Raw genomic sequence first — 17,690 nt, forward strand, 5'->3', positions numbered from 1 at the left:
AAGGAAGGAAGGAAGGAAGGAAGAAAGGAAGGAAGGAAGGAAGGAAGGAAGGAAGGAAGGAAGGAAGGAAGGAAGGAAGAAAGAAAGAGAAAGAAAGAGAGAGAGAAAGAGAAAGACAATGAACTTTAGAGCTTAGAAAGACCTTCCTGAAAGTGATAATTCTAAAACCCTCTTCAGTCTCTTTTTATTATTTTATTATTTATCCCTTAGCTTCTGTCTTGAATCAATACTAAGCATCAGTTTGAAGGCAGAAGGGGAGCAAGGGCTAGGCAATGGGGATTCAGTGACTAGCCCAGGGTCACAGAACTGGGAAGTGCCTGAGGCCAGATTTGAATCCAAGTCCTCCCAACTCCAGGTCAGGCACTCTATCCACTGTGCTACCTGGGTGTCCCTTCACTGCCTTTTAAGGAGACACTGTTTAACACTCTTGGGCATTTGGCAAATTCAGTCACTTCTTACTGGGGCTCTACTAGCTGGGCTTTATCTTTAGTGGGACATCTGTCCTTTTCCATTGTCCTGCAGGGGACCATTAGGCACCTCTGCAGCCCAGCAGAACCATCACTAGCATCACTGAGATGTAGCAGAACACCCCTCTCCCCCACTCACATCTCTAGATATCAGAACACCTTTACAAGTTCTTGTCCTGTTTTAGGAGTTTGTGGCTGACCCATGCTTGTCTTTCCAGTTCTAAAAATTCTTTTTTCTACTTCATTTCCAAAGGGTTCATCCTATATATCTTCTTCCCTTTTTCACCTGTATGACTTTGGACAAATCACTTCATTTATGTAGTCTTTGGTTTCTTCATTTGTAAAATGGAAAAATGGACAACATTACCTCTAAGTTACCTTCAGACCCTAAATCTGTGATTCAATGATTTATATCAAACCTTATAGAAAGAATAGTCTCCATTTACTGTCTTTATACCCCTTTCACCCATGTATTCCTCAAACACTTGCCTTCTGGTTTCTAAGTATCATCGTTGACCTCTTTATCACAAAATCCAAAGGTCTTCACTTTAACTTCTCTGTACCTTTCTATTCCTTGACTGCCTCCTCCTTTGACATATGCTTCCCCTATTAACTTCTTAGATTCCACATTTTCTTTCTCTCTCTCTTCTCCCACCCACCTCTGGCACTTTCATGTTGATTTGTACTTAGATATTTCACATGCCCTTTTGTGCCATCATTATTTATGTGTGTGCCATACCAGGCTATTGTAAGGTCTTTGAGGGCAGGGACTCTGTCTTAATCTCTCCCTTCATCCCTAGCATAGTGGGTGTTAAAGAAATGTTTCTTTCAGTTGTGGGAAACTGGTACTGAGGGTCCATTTAAAATTTTATGTGTCTGGGGAACACTTCATATAATTACTTAACAGTTCAAGGAGTTGGTTCAGTCTGGGAAATGCTCATCTTGGATGGACCTTTTGCAACTCTTAAAAAATGGAGATTTCTATTTTCTACTTAACAAATACTTCTCCTTTCAAAAAAAAGCATTGATTCTGAGACTTTAAACCTCTTTTATATATATACATTTTAAATGACCTTCATCATCCAAAGTGCTTAAACCTGGATGGTAAACACCAGAGCGTGTGATTGTGCTCTTAGAGCCATCAGTTGGCATGCCTTGGTCTCACCAGCTTGTCCTCTGTCCTGTTCAGCCATGGCAAGAGCATATCTCCAAGCTGTTTCTCCTAAGCCTGTAGCAAGTGTTTGTTCTGTTCCCTTCTTCTCTTTATAATTCTTTATTAAATAAAACAGGCAAATTGGAAGGCATGATATTGAAGAGAAAAGGATGGTAATACAATTCCTTACTAAAAGTATAAAGCACAAGAGTTTGATATTCTCTCCAGAAAGAGAATAGAAATGAAGGTTAAAGATGTTCAGAAAATTTATTTTATGACTTTAATCATAGCCTTTGCTCATTAATCCACTCTTAATATGTAACATTAAAATCTGACACTAATTGAACTAGACAGAAATGGAACCCAGCTGGCCACTTATAGTAGAATTAAAATGTAGTCAAGATATAATTTTTCTATATCTTAAAGTAGGTAGATATATGTGGCATACTCCAAGGCATAGGACTGTAGATTCATTACTTCATAGATGTAGAAGGGACTTCAGAGATCAACTAATCCAATCCTCTCACCTTCCACATAAGGAAATTGGGGTTCTGAGGAGGTTTAAGTAAAGTATTCAAGATGACATGGGGTATGTAAAATGTCAATTTTAGGTGCAAGATTAGAAGTCAGATCCTCTTATTCTAGAACCAGCATTGTGTCCACTCTTCCATCCAATGAAATATCCAGTGTGATCATTTTTTAAACCCTTAACCTTCCATCTTGGAATGAATACTAAGTATTGGTTCCAAGAGCAGCAAGTGTTAGGCAGTGAGGGTTAAATGACTTTTGCAGGGCCACATAGCCAGATAATGTATGAGGCCAGATTTGATCCATCTCTAGGTCTGGCCATCAATCCACTGAGTTGTCTAGCTGTCCCTCTCTAGTGTGATCATTTTAAAAAAAATTAATTTTATATCTATAGAGAAAAAATATCTGAAATCACTTATAGAATGAGATCTGGCACCTATGCCTCTGTGCTCTGTTCTTCAGACCAAACTATCTCACAGAAAGAACAAAGTGGCTTTGATGACTAGGGATAGATACCAGGAAAATGGGATGCTTCTATGATGGTTTGAATTGATGAATAAATGAATGAGAATTACATTTATTAAGCAATTTGTTCTTCAGTCATTTCAGACTCTGTCCCATTTGGAGTTTTCTTGGCAGAGATACTGGAATTGTTGGCTATTTCCTTCTCCAGCTCATTTTACAGATGAGGAAACTGAGGCAAATAGAGTTAAGTTACTTGCCAACAATCACACATCTTAGTAAGGGTCAGAAGCCAAATTTGAACTCAGAAAGATGAATATTCCTGACTCTAAGCCACTCAGCCCTCTATTCACTGTACAAATAGAAAGGTAAGACAAACCCTACTCTTAAGGAGCTCTTGCACAGTCAGCAGGATACAAGACATAGAGGTGAAAATCCAGTTATTTAAATGAGTTCTAGCAGACAGAAGGGCCAGGCCTTTGGAGAACAAAGACATGGGTTCATGTCTTGTCTCTGACTGTGCTAAATGATTCTGGACAAGTCACTTCACCTATTATTTCTGTAGGCAACTTTCTAAGAGTATAACTTACTGATGAGTCACTGATATGCATCAATGGAAAGAGTTTTCACAAAAGAAAAGATGCCTGATTAAAAAAAAAATCATGGAGCTGAATGCTCCCAAAATCAAATTGAAATTTTTTGATAAATTTGGGTATTGTTAAAAATGTAGTTTCTTAGCTGCCTCCTAGGACCAGCAGAGAAAAGATTGGAATTAGAGTCAGGAACAACTCCAGTTGGCCTTGGATACTCACTAGCTATGTGACTCTGGGTAAGTTTCAACCTCAGTTTCCTCATTTGTCAAATGAGGATAATAATAGCACCTATCTTACAAATTTGTTGTGAAAATCAAATGATTAAAGCAAAGTGTTGTACAAACCATGCTATAAATATTTGCAATATTATCATCAAAATTATTATCATCAACCAGGGCTGTAAGGAGTTAGATTAGGAAAAAGCCCAAAGTTTCTGGAACAGTCTGTTACCCTACTTTTAAATAATTTGAAATAAAAGAACTTACTCTTCTTTCTAAATAAAAACAAAACAACCACTAAGCTATGCATTGATTGTTAGATTCCTTGTAGCAGCATTAAGGCAGAAATCTAAAATTTATTTTGGATCCATTAAAGACCCCACCCTCTCAGTTGAGCAGTTCTCTGTGTGTGGCTTCACCCCAACATGACCAGCCTCTGTGTCCAGTCCTTAGCACTGCTGAGTATATATATACTTGGCCACAATTCACACAACCCCAAAATAGTAACATCAAATTTAGAATGGACTATGTTTAATAATAATTTTAACTTTAATTTATAGCATTTCCCTAGGGTCTATGAATCATGAGTCCTCACCTTCCCAGCTCCAGATAGACTTATTATAACCTTTTTTTTAAATTTAGCACTAAAATAGGAAATTTTTAATTGAACCAAGCAGCTTGGTTCACAAAATCTTTTGAAAGAACCAAGGATATGATAGTGGTTGATAAATATAAATAGTTTAAATTTAACATTTTATCCAAAGAAAATTACTGAACTCCTTTGACCTAAGCTCTCTGTGGAAAATGTTGTTGACAAGGCTGCTCTAGCCATCGTGTGAGTCAATGATCAGAGCATTAAGAATTCTTACAGAAGTTGATCGATGGCTCCAAACATGCAGTGGTGGGGAGAGGAAGAAAGTAATAAATGTTTGCATAGGCATAACTATTTCTTTCTACTTAAAAGGTCAAACTACAAAGCTAGGGTAGTAGACTTTTACTAGATTGACCCTGGAATTGTGTCTTGATTCTTCCCCATGGGCTAAGTTTTTATGAGTTGGAGAAATAATTAGTAATAAAAGAGTCAGTGTGGTGGCAATATGGACAAGCTCCCATCCCAACCCTCCTTTTAGGGAAATGTATATGTCCACTGAGGTAGAATGTTCTAGATCTAGCCAACTCAGTAACAGGACTAAAAACTCACCCAAATATGGTTTGAAAGTGTAAATGAGTATTCACAGGATTAATTATACTATCAGTTCTGGAAATTGCTATAATCCCTTGACCACTCCCTGGTTTTGTTGGATATTTTCTCCTCCCCAAGATTTGGTAAAAGGTTGCTCTGTCCATGGTACCTTTCCTACCTTTATCACTAATTACTTCCCCTCCCCTACCTCCTCCCTATCCCCCTTCTCAGAACTTTCTTTTTTGTTGTGGAAAACACTGCCACCTTCTTGGTTACCCTAGATTAAAAGCTGGGCATTGGACTTAACCCTTATCCTCACCACCCCTACCCCAGCCCAATCACTTGCTAAGTCTTTTCAATTTTCTCAATACAATCTGTCTCACATCTTTCCCTTTCTTATACTGCCTAATTGTTAAATCCATCCCTCACCTTGATTATTAGAATAGCCATCTCTCTTCAATCTATTCCCAACATGGTAACCAAAATAATCTTCCTAAAAGAACATGTCCAAGAATGTCATTCCTTGGCTTATGAGCTTTCAGTGTTTCCTTTTTGCCTCTAAGATGAAATAAAAAATGACCTGCTAGGTGCTCAGTGGACAGAAAGCCAGGTCTTGAGATGGGTGGTCTTGGGTTCAAATGTGATTTTGGATACTTCCTACCAGTGTGACCCTGGGCAAGTCACTTAACATATTGTTGCTGTTATTCAGTTGTTTTTTATTCTTGTCCAACTTTTTGTTACCCCTTTGGGGTTTTTGTGGCAAAGATACTAGAGTCATTTGCCTTTTTGCCCAGCTAATTTTACAAGAGGAGGGAACTGAGGACAATGACTTTTTAAGTGACTTGTCCAGCTAGTACCTGTCTGAGGCTGGTTTTGAAATTAAGTCTTCTGACTCCAGGTTGAGTAGTGTCCACTATGCTACCTAACTGCCCCAGTCTTGCATATATTTGGTTCTTAACAAATGTTGTTAAACTGAGGGGAATTGATTCATATTGTTGAAATTATTATTTTCTCGTTCTTACTTTTGAAGGTGATCAAAGTGTCCATATTTCTCTCAGAAATCTGGATTAAATAATTGTTTTGATTTAAATTCTGTACCCCACCCAAATGAAGAAGACATTGTCCACTAGAGAATGCCTGCCAGAAAGAAGGATTCTAACCCATACGATGAAAAGTTTCTAACCTTAAAAAGGAAGAATTTTAGAAATCCATTTTGAGAAGTTCTCTTTTTCAAATCTTCAAATCTGGCCTCTGAAATGGCAATCCCTTTCCATCTATTTCCAAACCATGCTTCCACCACTTGAGTGCCCCTGCTCCCTTCCAGTTCCTCTCCATGAGGTCAGCCCCTCCTTGTTAGACTACGTTCCACAAGGGTAAAACTGACTTGCTTGGCTGGATTTGTGTCCCCAGAGCTTCATACAGTTCCTGGCCCATAGTAAACACTTAATAAATGCTTTTGCACTCAGTCATGCAGTCATTATATTAGCAAACTTGGATTAGCTTTTTTATGGAAAAGTATTATGAGGAGATTGTCTATTGGGAAATGACTCATGTATCAGAACAAAATGTATTAATTTTTAAAAACTAGGAAAAAGAGAAAATGCTGCGCATGCAAAAATGTTACTCAAGATAATTTTGCCAAATCATCATTGAAATATAAGCTTATCTATAGCCTTAAAAAATCAGAACTGATTCAGCTTTTAAGCAAGGAAAACTCTGTGTGCTTCCAGAGATTTTTGTTATAGAAATAATTTGAGATATTAGAGATTTTTGACATTTTGACAGCATTTAGAGAAATGACATTTTATTTTCCTGGTTCTTCTCCTATATCTCAGAACTTCTTTCTCAGTCTTCATCTCTGTATCCTCTTTTCCCCCATCCTTTCTCCATCCAAACCATCTCTTCCTGAATCTTTAGCCAAATATTGGTATTCCCTAGGGTTTTCTTCTTAGTATTTCATTCTATTCTTTTTTTAGTTCTTACATTAGTCTCTCCCTTAACTTCCCATAGATTCATTTACTCCTCCTCAAGAGACTCTCAAGTCAGTATCTTTTACCTTAATCTTTTTCCTGCATATCAGGCCCAAAGTTCCTCCTGTCTGCTATATATTTCTTCCCTGGATATCCAGCCATAGATTTAAAGCTGGAAGTCATCTAGTCTAACCCCAACATTTGACATAGGAGGAAACAAACCCCAGAGAGAATAAGGGTGCATCCTGGGTTTAAACCAGTCTTTTGATTCCACATTCATTACTCTAGACAATAACTCCAAATTCAGCATAGTTGAGACCTGTTTTCTCTTCTTTCCAGTTTCTGTTAATGATCTCAACAGAATAGCAATCTCAACAGACTAGCAACCTTATCACCATCTTTAATTTCCCCTCCTGTTTTTCTTATTTTTTTGAAATAAGAAAATAAGAAAAAAATAAGAAAAAATAGTTCTTATTTTTACAGGCATTTATAATCTGTGTTTCCCACTGCTCCCCCAACTAATCATATAGGAAAAAAAGCAAAACTCTCATTAAACATGCAGAGTTCAACAAAACAAGGACCCACACGAGTCAGGTCTGAAAATGTATTTCTTTAGCATTTTAAGTTTTTAAGTTTCTGGCAAAATTTGAGAAGCATGTTTTATCTTTAATCTTTTGTACCCATGGTTTATCCTTGCATTGGTCAGAGTTCTAAAGGCTTTCAAGTTTGTTTTCCTCTACAATGTGTTGTCAGTTTATTATCTTTTCTCCTAATTCTTTTCACTTTGATCTCTGTCAGTGGATAAAGGTCTCCCATGTTTTCTCAGAAACTGTCCATTTTGTCATTTCTTATGGCACAATAATATTCTATTACATTCCTATATCATAATTCATTCAACCATTCATCAGCAGGAGGCTACCCCTTTCCTATGTGGTTTCCAATTTTTGGCTACTACAAAAAACTGCTAAAAATGGTTTAGTGGCTATGGATCCTCTCCCTTTTCTTAGGTCTTCTTTGTCTATGGGTCTAATAGTGGTATATCTGGGCCAAAGGAAACACACAGTTTAATCATTTGGGGGACATTGTTCTAGAATAATTTCCAAGGTGGTTGTCCTTATACACCTGATTTCCTACAATCCCTTAGACATTTTTCACTCGCCTCTTTTGTCATCTTGGCCAATAAGGTGATTCTGTCAAGGTTTTAGTAATAATCATAGTTATCATTAGTATATCTTATTTATTTATAAATTTTATACATATTATATACATATTTATTTATACATTGATATACTTTAAGTTTTGTAAAGCATGTTTAATGTCATGTCACTTGAATAGTAGATACTATTATTATCCTCTTTTTTATAAATGAGGAAATTGAGACCAAATGAGACTAAGTGACTTGCCAAGAGTCAACGCAGAAAGTTTCCAGGGCAGGATTTGAACTAATTTCTTTTTTTTTTAAGCCCTTACCTTCCATCTTGGAATCAATACTGTGTATTGGCTCCAAGGCAGGAGAATGGTAAGGGTAGGCAATGGGGGGTCAAGTGACTTGCCCAGGGTCACAGAGCTGGGAACTGTCTGAGGTCAGATTTGAACCCAGGACCTCCTGTCTCTAGGGTTGGCTCTCAATCCACTGAGCTACCCAGCTGCCCCCGATTTGAACTAATTTCTACCTGGTTCCCAAATCCAATGATGTCACCATGCCACGTAGTTTATTGGAAGCTTCATTTACTGATGTTATAAGATGCACTAATATTTGTGAGGCAGCTGAGTTCAAATTTGACCTCAGACACTTGCTAGCTATTAGGCAAATCACTTAACCTCAGTTAGCCTCAGTTTATTTATCTATAAAATGAGGATAATGAAAGCACCCATCTCCCAGGGTGGTGATGAGGATCAAATTAGATATCTGTAAAGTGCTTAGCCATATCTGGCGCATGGTAAGTACCTTATAAATGTTAGTATTATTATTTGTAAAGGAAACATTTAGAAAAAGATTTCAATTTCTCCCCCTTGGTATATCCCTAAAAACATGCACTTTGTCAGCTTGCTGTTTGCCTGAGGTTTCCAGAAGGGCTTGGACAGAAATGGGACAGGAAGGTTTTTTTCCTACCCAGAAAGCTGCCGGAGGCTACAGTGTGGGAGCCACTTTTCTCTCTTTAAGCAGGGTCTCTGGGACAATATCCCGTGTTTAAAACAAAAATGAACTACCATAGGTTCGACCTGAAAAATACCATTGCCAGAGAACCCCGATGAACCAGGTAGTGTTTCTAGACTTTGTAGCAAAATATTTTCAGCTCTCCTGATACTAAATAAAAAGGAGTTTCCTCCTAAAATTTAGAGATTTTGTGGCGACACCTTCTGGCCACCAGTGGGTTGACACATCTCTCATTTCCTAAATTTGTAAATCTGAACACTTTGGCTTCATCCATCATGAGCCTAAATTCTTTTTGTCAATTTCCTTTATTTTTTAAGCTTTGTTTTGGCTGAAAATATTTCACACAGTAGTCTCTGGTTAAAATCTATTAAAGTTAGAAATAATTGATTCAAAGTAAAAGAGATGACGGAAACAGAGATGTGAATATTTTGAGGCAAAGTAAAATATTAAATCTGATTAAACAATAAACTTTATTTTTAACCCTTACCTTCCATCTTACAATCAATACTTTGTATTGGTTCCAAGGCAGAAGAGTGTGGTAAGGGCTAGGAAATGGGAATTATGTGATTGCCCAGGGTTACCCAGCTGCGAAGTGTCTGAGACTGGGTTTGAGCCCAGAACCTCATATCTTTAGGACTACATTATCCAATTAGCCACCCTCAGCTTTTTCTACATTTTTTAAAAAAACCTTTTAATAACGCAATATATCCTCCATTTGTCTAAGACATTTAGTTTACACAATTTTGGTGTGGAGTTCACAAGATTTTGATATGTTGGATATTAACAGTTTTTTTTTAATCCATAGATTTTCATTGGGGTTTCATTGGGCCATTAAAGCATAATTCCTCTTTCTCTTGGCTTGGACTCTTTAATGACATGTGATTCAAAATTAAGGAGTAATATTCCATATATATTTGGCAACTTCTGTAAATCTGGAAGAATTCTGCTTCTCAGTATGTGTGTGTATCCAAATAAACATGCACAGTATAGATACATATATGTATATAACATATACATGCATTTTATACACATGTGTATTTATGTGTGTATATGATAGCTATTAGGTATAGTTGCTTAACTTTTTAAAAATTCCCACTGGAAATTGAGGGGATGCTAACCAAATTACAGTATATGATTGTGATGGAATACTACTGTGCCATAAGAAGCAACATGCAGGCTGATTTTTTTAAAAACTTAGAAAGAACTCCATGGGATAATGAAGAGTGAAATGAGTAGAACCAGGAGAATATTGTACACAGCTACAGAATTAATGCTAGAAGAATAAACTGTTGAGCGTTAACTCTAGAAAGTGAATTCAAAGATGAAAGCACAAAAGACAATTTGTATGAACACGTCAGTCTCCTAAATGATACCTTCTGTGAAGCTGAGAGGGTGGGGAGGAACTGCAACAGGATGGGCTTTATTATGTAGATGAGCAAGCCAAACATAGAAGAAATTTTTTTTTCATTTATATACAGCCTCCTTTTTCTTTGTCAGTGGAAATGCTTGTCTTATTTGGTTTTGTAAAATTTGGAATAAAAAAAAAATCCTAAAGCTCTACAAGATAGGATTTTTTTCCTTCCTGATCTAGCAATAAGATCAAACATATTTATATGTATATGTGTGTTTGTATGTGTGTATACACACATATACATATAAATACATAAACATGATATATATATACGTAGGTATACATTTATACATAGTAATAAGATCAAACCATTTACATATATGTGTAAAGAGAGATCTTGAATGTGGTTCCTCCTTTAATGTTTCCTTTTGGAGAGCTAAGATGCTCTGCAGCAATAAATACACTTTTTGGGAAATGTCTTCGTTGTCATTCACATTAGTTTAGAGCTCCCCGATGCCACATCCTGTCCAAGATCTAGCAGTATTTCTAAGGTTGAAGTCTCCTTCCTCTACCTTCCCTAACCCTCCTACTCCTCAGTGCAATTTCCAGCATCTCTACCTCCTCCCATTCTGAAAAGACACATGAGGATGCGAAGAGTCATTTCTCACTTATATTTTGAAGATCATGTATATTTGCAGCAGGTCTCAAGACTTCCCAGAGAACAGGAGGTAGAACATAGAACTTAGGATAAGAATCTGAGACAAAATGTTAAGCAGGAAAAGGAAAATCAAGAAATGGAAAACAAATGGAGGTCATTTCAGCAAGTAACATGTTTCACGGGTCAAAACAATATTCAGTGTTGGAATTAAGAGGCTCGGGCTTAACAGTGAGGAATTCAAATTCCAGAGGCAGGTATTAGAGTTAGAATCTGGTCCAAGACTCACAAGTCTCAGAATATTAGAGCTGGTGACAACCTTGGGTACTACCTTCTTTTTTATAGATATGGAACCCAAAGCCAATAGAGGACAAGTAATATTGACTTTTGACAAGTTATAGACACACAACTAGTTACTAGCAGGGACAAGACTCGAGCCCACATCTCCTGTCTCTCAATCCAGTATTCTCCATTACACAGTACTAATCTCCTACAGTTTTAGAGTTGGAAGGGATCTGAGAGGTCACCTCCTTTAGCCTTCTCATTTTGCAAATGTATAAATTGAGAACCAGAGGAGTCAAGTGACTTGTCTATAGTCACATAGGCAGAAAGTAGCACTGGAAATGGAATACCAACCCTGGTCTCTTGTCTCCAGGGCCAGTGCTCTTGATCCCACTAGAAGAAAGTATCATCAGCATCAGCATCATTTGAAACATTTTAGGAAAGGAACATAGTAGCTCATAGAGCAATTCATCAAGCTGAGTTAGACATGGAATTTTCAGCTTGCCCAACAGTTACACCCTAGGAAACTCATTGGTCCAATCCTTCTCCCCATGTTGATTAGAAATCTATAGATTTTTTAGTGCTTTTTTTTGAAAAACTTCTTCCAGGTCCTTCTCATCTATTCTCCCCCCAACCCTTTTTCAGTTCATCCCTTTAGTAGTGACATACTGAAGAACAGGAGTAAAAGGATCAAAGGCTACATGAATTCACAAAGATGCCACTCGACACCCTTTTAGCTATTGTACCCGAGTAGATGTGCCCAAATTAATGGGCTCTTCCTGTTGGGTCCTATTGTCAGAAGTCTACTGTCTGTGTGTTGAGTCAGAGTAAAGTGAATCACTCTGGAACACAATTGGAGACTGGGCTCCCTCCTTCCAGGCACTGACAGGATCAAGTAGCCTCTGATTTAATACCAAGTCCAGTGGTTAAGCTGCAGCTGTGCCCTCCAAATTAGGCTGCATATTTTCCCCTGAATAGATATCATTTCCCAGGCTTGTTTCTCAGGCCACATGAGTAACTGTGTCCCTTCTTCTGAGCCCCATCGCTAAGCATGTCTTATTTCTGACTTTGTTTTGCAGGAATGAGCTGGAGCGGCAATTTCTTGAGTTACTACAATTTAACATCAATGTTCCTTCCAGTGTTTACGCCAAGTATTATTTTGATCTTCGATCTTTGGCAGAAGCAAATAATCTCAGCTTTCCCTTGGAGCCCCTCAGCAAGGAAAGGGCTCATAAGCTTGAGGTGAGATGCTTAAGAACAAAACACCCCCAATGCACTCTATGGATGCACTGCCAGAAGTGAAGATGGGTGAAGGAGGAAGACTTTTCTAAATATGGTTTGCTGTTGTTAAATAAAATCAAAAGTTTTATTGGTATGCCACTGCTGTGGTATACTCTGACAGTATTCATGGCTCCCTGGCCAAAAGTGAGATGAGTGGCTTTGAGTTCCGTGAAGGTTTAAATATCTGCCCAAGAGTCTGGTCATTTTCTCAATTGCAACCTTTATTTAATGTGAATATTTAATCTATCTGGCTATTGTCTGTCTGTCTGTCTACCTGTCTCTGTCTCTCTGTATCTCTATGTCTATCTCTCTGTCTTTCTCTCTCTTTCTCCATCCATCCATCCATCCATCCATCCATCCATCCATCCATCCATCCATCTATGGAAGATTCTCCATCTTCCATAGACTGCAAGTACAAGGCCTTCAAATGGGCCCAATCTCAGTGATGTGTATAATGGGAGCTTTGACCTACTCCATTCCTGATTGAGGTTGGTTTATCTCTCCTTAGACCTCCTCATTTTAGGGGATTATGATATTGATGCCAAACTTACCTCTAAATGCCTGACCCAGCTTCAGTCACCTCTTCACTGGGATTATGGATGTACTTCACTATGCCCAGCTAATGTGACTTTCATCTGGAAATCAGAGAATTATAGACTTTTAGAATTGAAAGGGATCTCAGTGATCATCTAGTCTAATTTGTATCTGAAGAATGCCTGTTATGGCATAATAAAACAAGCGAAGTAATCATTTAGCCTCTGCTTAAATTATCTCCATCGAAGGGGAATCTACTAAGTCTATTCACGTAGATTTAAGGATTATGAACAGTCTCCTTTTTCATTAGTAGCCAGGAATCTTTTTTAAAAATAAAATAAATAAACCAGCCTGATTTAGGCTGGTTTATCTCTCCTTAGACCTCCTCATTTTAGGGGATTTATGATATAGAAAATTTACAATATAGAAAATTTAATTAAAGCTAATTCCAGTTTCCATAGTAAGATGTTGAATTTGATTAGGAGCCTGGTTGATTTTGTGTGTGTGTATGAATTACGTATGACTACAAAGTATATATTTGTGTGTGTATATTGATAGATAGATAGATAGTGTAGTCAGTTCTGTTTATCAGCTTACATGTCTCTAAAGATGACAAGTGGCAAATGGTAATCTCAGGAGTATTAAAAAGAAAATTCAAAAAAGACTTTGCTTCACATGAATTAGTGGCCAATGTTATTCCTTTAAAGAAGGAGCTATTTTTTTCCTTTAATAATAGCCCAGAGATTGACTCGACAATGACACCTTGTGTGTGTATAATACTTTTCAAAGAAAGACTTAAAACATACTACAGGTTTTTTGAGAGCTAAAAAGTCTACATATTTCAGCAGTCCTGTGTTCTGGTCCTGGCTCTTCCAGAGATTGACCATGAGTTTTAGCAAATTTCTTGGAGTCAGAGGATATGGAATACTGTTCATTGAGTAGCCAAACAGATGCTAAAGCTACTCGAGAAGCTAAAAGCCCCCAATTGTTTGGATCAGGCATCTGTACACTTTTTCAATTCTTGGTTTGATTTAGAGCAACACTTCAAATGTTGGCACTGCTTCTTACTACCTTTAAACATTTGGGAACCTTCTCTAGAGTATCTCTACTGCCTCATATTGAAAGTAGAATAAAGCCCAATGTCTTTGTATCTTCAACTTGAAACTTCATTGTTTGTGTTCTTCATTCATTCATTCTTCAAACAACTGTCCAATTCTGTTCAAGGTACTCTACTTGATCGGTTCCCTTAACCCAGTCAATGCTATCAAAGCAGTGTATTTCCTTGCTTCTTCCTTACAAAATCTTGCTCCTTTAATTCCTTATTTTCTGCCTTAAGGTGTTACAGAAATGTGATGTCATTGCTGTTGTGGTTATTTTATTATTGAAGGTTTTTAGTAAATATATGTCAAATGGAATCACTTGATCTGAATCCGTTTGGTTCTTGTCTGACCTTCTCCCCCCTCTCCTGGCTTGCAGGCCATCTCTCGTCTGTGTGAGGACAAGTACAAAGACTTAAGAAGATCTACAAGGAAGCGATCAGCTAGTGCTGATAATCTGGCTGCAATGAAGTGGTCTCCAGCCATCATCTCCTAACAGTGGCATGTAGGATATTCTTACAAAAATACTGTTTTCACCCCTCCAGTTTCTCTTTTGGTTTGGGAAAACACAAGACTCTGGGGTTTTTTGGTCACATTTTGGTTTGGTTTGGTTTTTAATCCTTAGCTCCGTCAAGCTGCCTTTACACTGCCTCCTCACCGTGTGGCGCACACGCAGCAACTTTTCAGTGGAAAGCTAAATCAGTATTTTGGAAATCCTGTCTCATGCCTTTTCCCCCCAATGTCACTAACCTTTGGCGAGGGAATGGGGGACTGATCCTGCAGGAAGAAGAAAGGAAAGTAGTGTAGAGGCAAAAAAAAGAAAAAATATTTAAAGGACTGTTGTCATCTTTTTGAGACACCGTTCTCATCAATAGATAAATACAAGATGAAAACAAAAACAGGCGATAAACTGTGCTCTAAGGAAACCGAGTGGCATTGATTTTACCTTAACCTGAAATTTCAGCTCAATATGTTCTGTCGGATCTTTTGCATTCCTTCTAGCTGCTTTTGGGGGTTTGGGGGATGTGGTTTTTTGGTTCTTTTTTTTTGGTCCTGCAGAGCAGAGAATACAGTCTGTATCTACCATAGCACAAACATCCAAATAAATAGTATTGGTCGTTCCTCACTGCACTATTCTCTGTGAGCTGTCTTCATAGCTATCATCTTTCAGAAGTATTATGCATCTCTTATGTTTCTAGATATCTGTACTGTACTTTTCATTTCCACCCCCACCCCCTCCCCTCCAACTATGAAAAAGTGATCTTGACCATAGTGCTGAACCAAAAGAATTCAAAGCGATCCAACATTCCTGGGCTAGTTCTTCTTAATTTTTTTCCCCCACCAAAAAAAAAAAAATGGGAATTCACACACGTGCTTGTGCCTTCCTGTGTTCTTGGAGCGGTTTTGTTTTCTCTGACCTAAAGACAGAGATGTCGAGACACTCAGACTTTATGGGCCAAGAGGAAGCCAATGTGCTGCAGAAAACTATTCGGTTGCTATTCCCCTGTCCTCATCACCTTCCTCCAAACACTTCCTTAGATCCTTGCTCGAATTCCCATCCCAAGAGTGGTTTTTTTGTACAGCCCACCTAATTCATTCCTCAGTCTCCATTGTTGCAAGCAATATCCTTGTCAATTTTTATATGTTTACTTTAAATCAAAGTTAAGTCTGTTTGTATAAAATTTTTTTAAAAACTTAAAAAAATGGGTGGGTTGGGGGAGGGTTCCACTGGGAAGATAATTGAAGAGATGAATGTTAACCTTTATTGAGGTATTTTTCACAGATTGAATTTTTAAAGAAACCCACCATCACCACCACCACCACTATAAACTCAATTTGTATTTTTCATTGTGGGTGCTCAGAGAAGTTTAAATAAAATTCAAACTGTGAAGAGGGTTGATGTTTTATGAATTATGATTGTACCTTTTTCATTTCCCAATTTTTTCCTGGTTTTCCTAATGAGATAAAGCAGAATATTTTATAGTAGTGTGAAGATTGAGGGGCAGCGTGATACATTGGATAGAGGGTCAGCCTAGAGTCAGGAATCCTAGATTCAAATGCTGCCTCTGATGCATACTAACTGTGAGATCACAAACAAGTTTCTGAATCCCTCTGTGCCTCAAGCCAACTGTTTAATATTAAATTACTGATCTGCATCAATGGAGGGAATTTCCACACCCTGAAGTTTTCCTTAGCCAGTGGAATCACAGGCCTGGACCTCTAGACATAAATGATATTAAAACGTATCAGGATGGGAAGAGTGGTAATTTTGAACTGATGTCCATGAATCTGATTCTGTGAAGCTTTTTCTTCTTTTTTATACTTTTCCTTTGGATCTAACAACAAAGGAAAGATCTAGTTTTTTTCTTTTTTTCTAATATCAGTGATGTGAATAGTAGATTTCCTGTTTTTTTTTTCCTACATTTTTTTGGACTAGCCCAAAATAGAAGGATAGTCCATTAGTTTGCTTCCCCACTTTAGTGCCCAAAGGTCATAAACCTAAACCGTGAATATATTTATTTACACTTCTCAGTGAAACATGCTATTGAAATAAATGGCCTTCTACCAATCAATGTATTGATTCCAGACTGAATTTTCTCTATTTGCAGGCTCATGTAATTAATCCTCTCTGTGACCTAATTGTTGGCCCAGAAAGATCCGCTCAGATCTTTCTGATCTATCATTTTAAGAAACAAAGAAGCAAAAAACATACAAAAAACCCCCAACACCTCAAAATGAAATTCCTTTTTTCCCTGATTTTTCCCGTTCTCTTGGGGTGATTCCCCAACTTCTCTTTTCACATGCAGGTTCGATTTGGAACAGAAAACAGAGCTCTGAAAATGTAATCAAAAGTACAAAATGTATTCCAAAATCTTATCTAACTGAAAAAAAATAAAGGGACATATTTTCGTAGCTTCTGGAATTTTAATACCTCTCAAGAAAAAAATGAGTTCCTATCATAATGTAGATGGTCGTCGTCTTTTACCAAACCATTTCAGAAAAAAGTTCTGTTACCTTTCTAACAGAAATTGTAGTTTTAATCCCTTTTATTTGAATGAGAGACATATGAACTTTGAATTATGTAAATATCTCAATGCATCTGCTATAATTTTGTGGAGTTTATTAAAACTACTTTAAAGATTGTATAGTCTATTTATTGTATGTATGTACATACAGTCTGATACTTAAAATTTAAAGTGGATTCCATAAAATTTGGCTCAGTCTCGTTTAGACTATTGAATATTGTTTTAGCCTTGTGCACTGGACTCTACCTCTGTATAGGAGAATTTTCCATCCTCTATCATTAGTACTGATTCTGTGATTAACTTGGTTATGTTTCTTGCACTAAGGTTTTATTTTAAATCTGCTGTAAGTGTAGATTTTCTATTTTCAGTTTTGCCATAGAAATCATTTGACCTGTAGGTAGATAGTTATTTTTGATTTATTTTTTTCTACATGATAATGAAAACTTGCTTTTTTTTTGTTTCAATTTGTTCTGTTTGCCAAAAAAAAGTACAGTACCTATTGATAAATGGTAGTGACTGTAATCTGTTTGCAAGGTGATTTAATACCATACAATTAAAACATTACTATTTAGGAACTATTGTCTTAGTGTAGTTTTTGGGAGCTCCTCTGACTGGAGAAGTTTCATCATTGATGAATAAAGGGAAATTCTCTTACAGGGTGAAGATGGGAACAGAGTTCATTGACTGAAATTGTGACCTTGACTCAAGCAGCAAATTCATGTATTGATGCCT

The 17,690-nt window shown here is 37.3% G+C and overlaps 1 protein-coding gene across 1 annotated transcript in view; it reads left to right on the top strand.

The window, feature by feature from the left end:
- The window catches only part of CCNY (cyclin Y), a 319,156-nt gene extending 304,096 nt beyond the window's left edge, over window positions 1-15,060 (top strand). Inside the window, exons 8-9 of the mRNA XM_044678945.1 lie at window positions 12,100-12,262; window positions 14,312-15,060. Coding sequence (XP_044534880.1) covers window positions 12,100-12,262; window positions 14,312-14,428 — 280 coding nt within the window. The 3' untranslated portion in view covers window positions 14,429-15,060. The remainder of the gene's footprint in view (window positions 1-12,099; window positions 12,263-14,311) is intronic.
- Window positions 15,061-17,690: the final 2,630 nt, after the last annotated feature.

Source organism: Gracilinanus agilis, chromosome 5 (assembly GCF_016433145.1).
Source record: "Gracilinanus agilis isolate LMUSP501 chromosome 5, AgileGrace, whole genome shotgun sequence".
In the NCBI taxonomy this organism is placed as follows: domain Eukaryota; kingdom Metazoa; phylum Chordata; class Mammalia; order Didelphimorphia; family Didelphidae; genus Gracilinanus; species Gracilinanus agilis.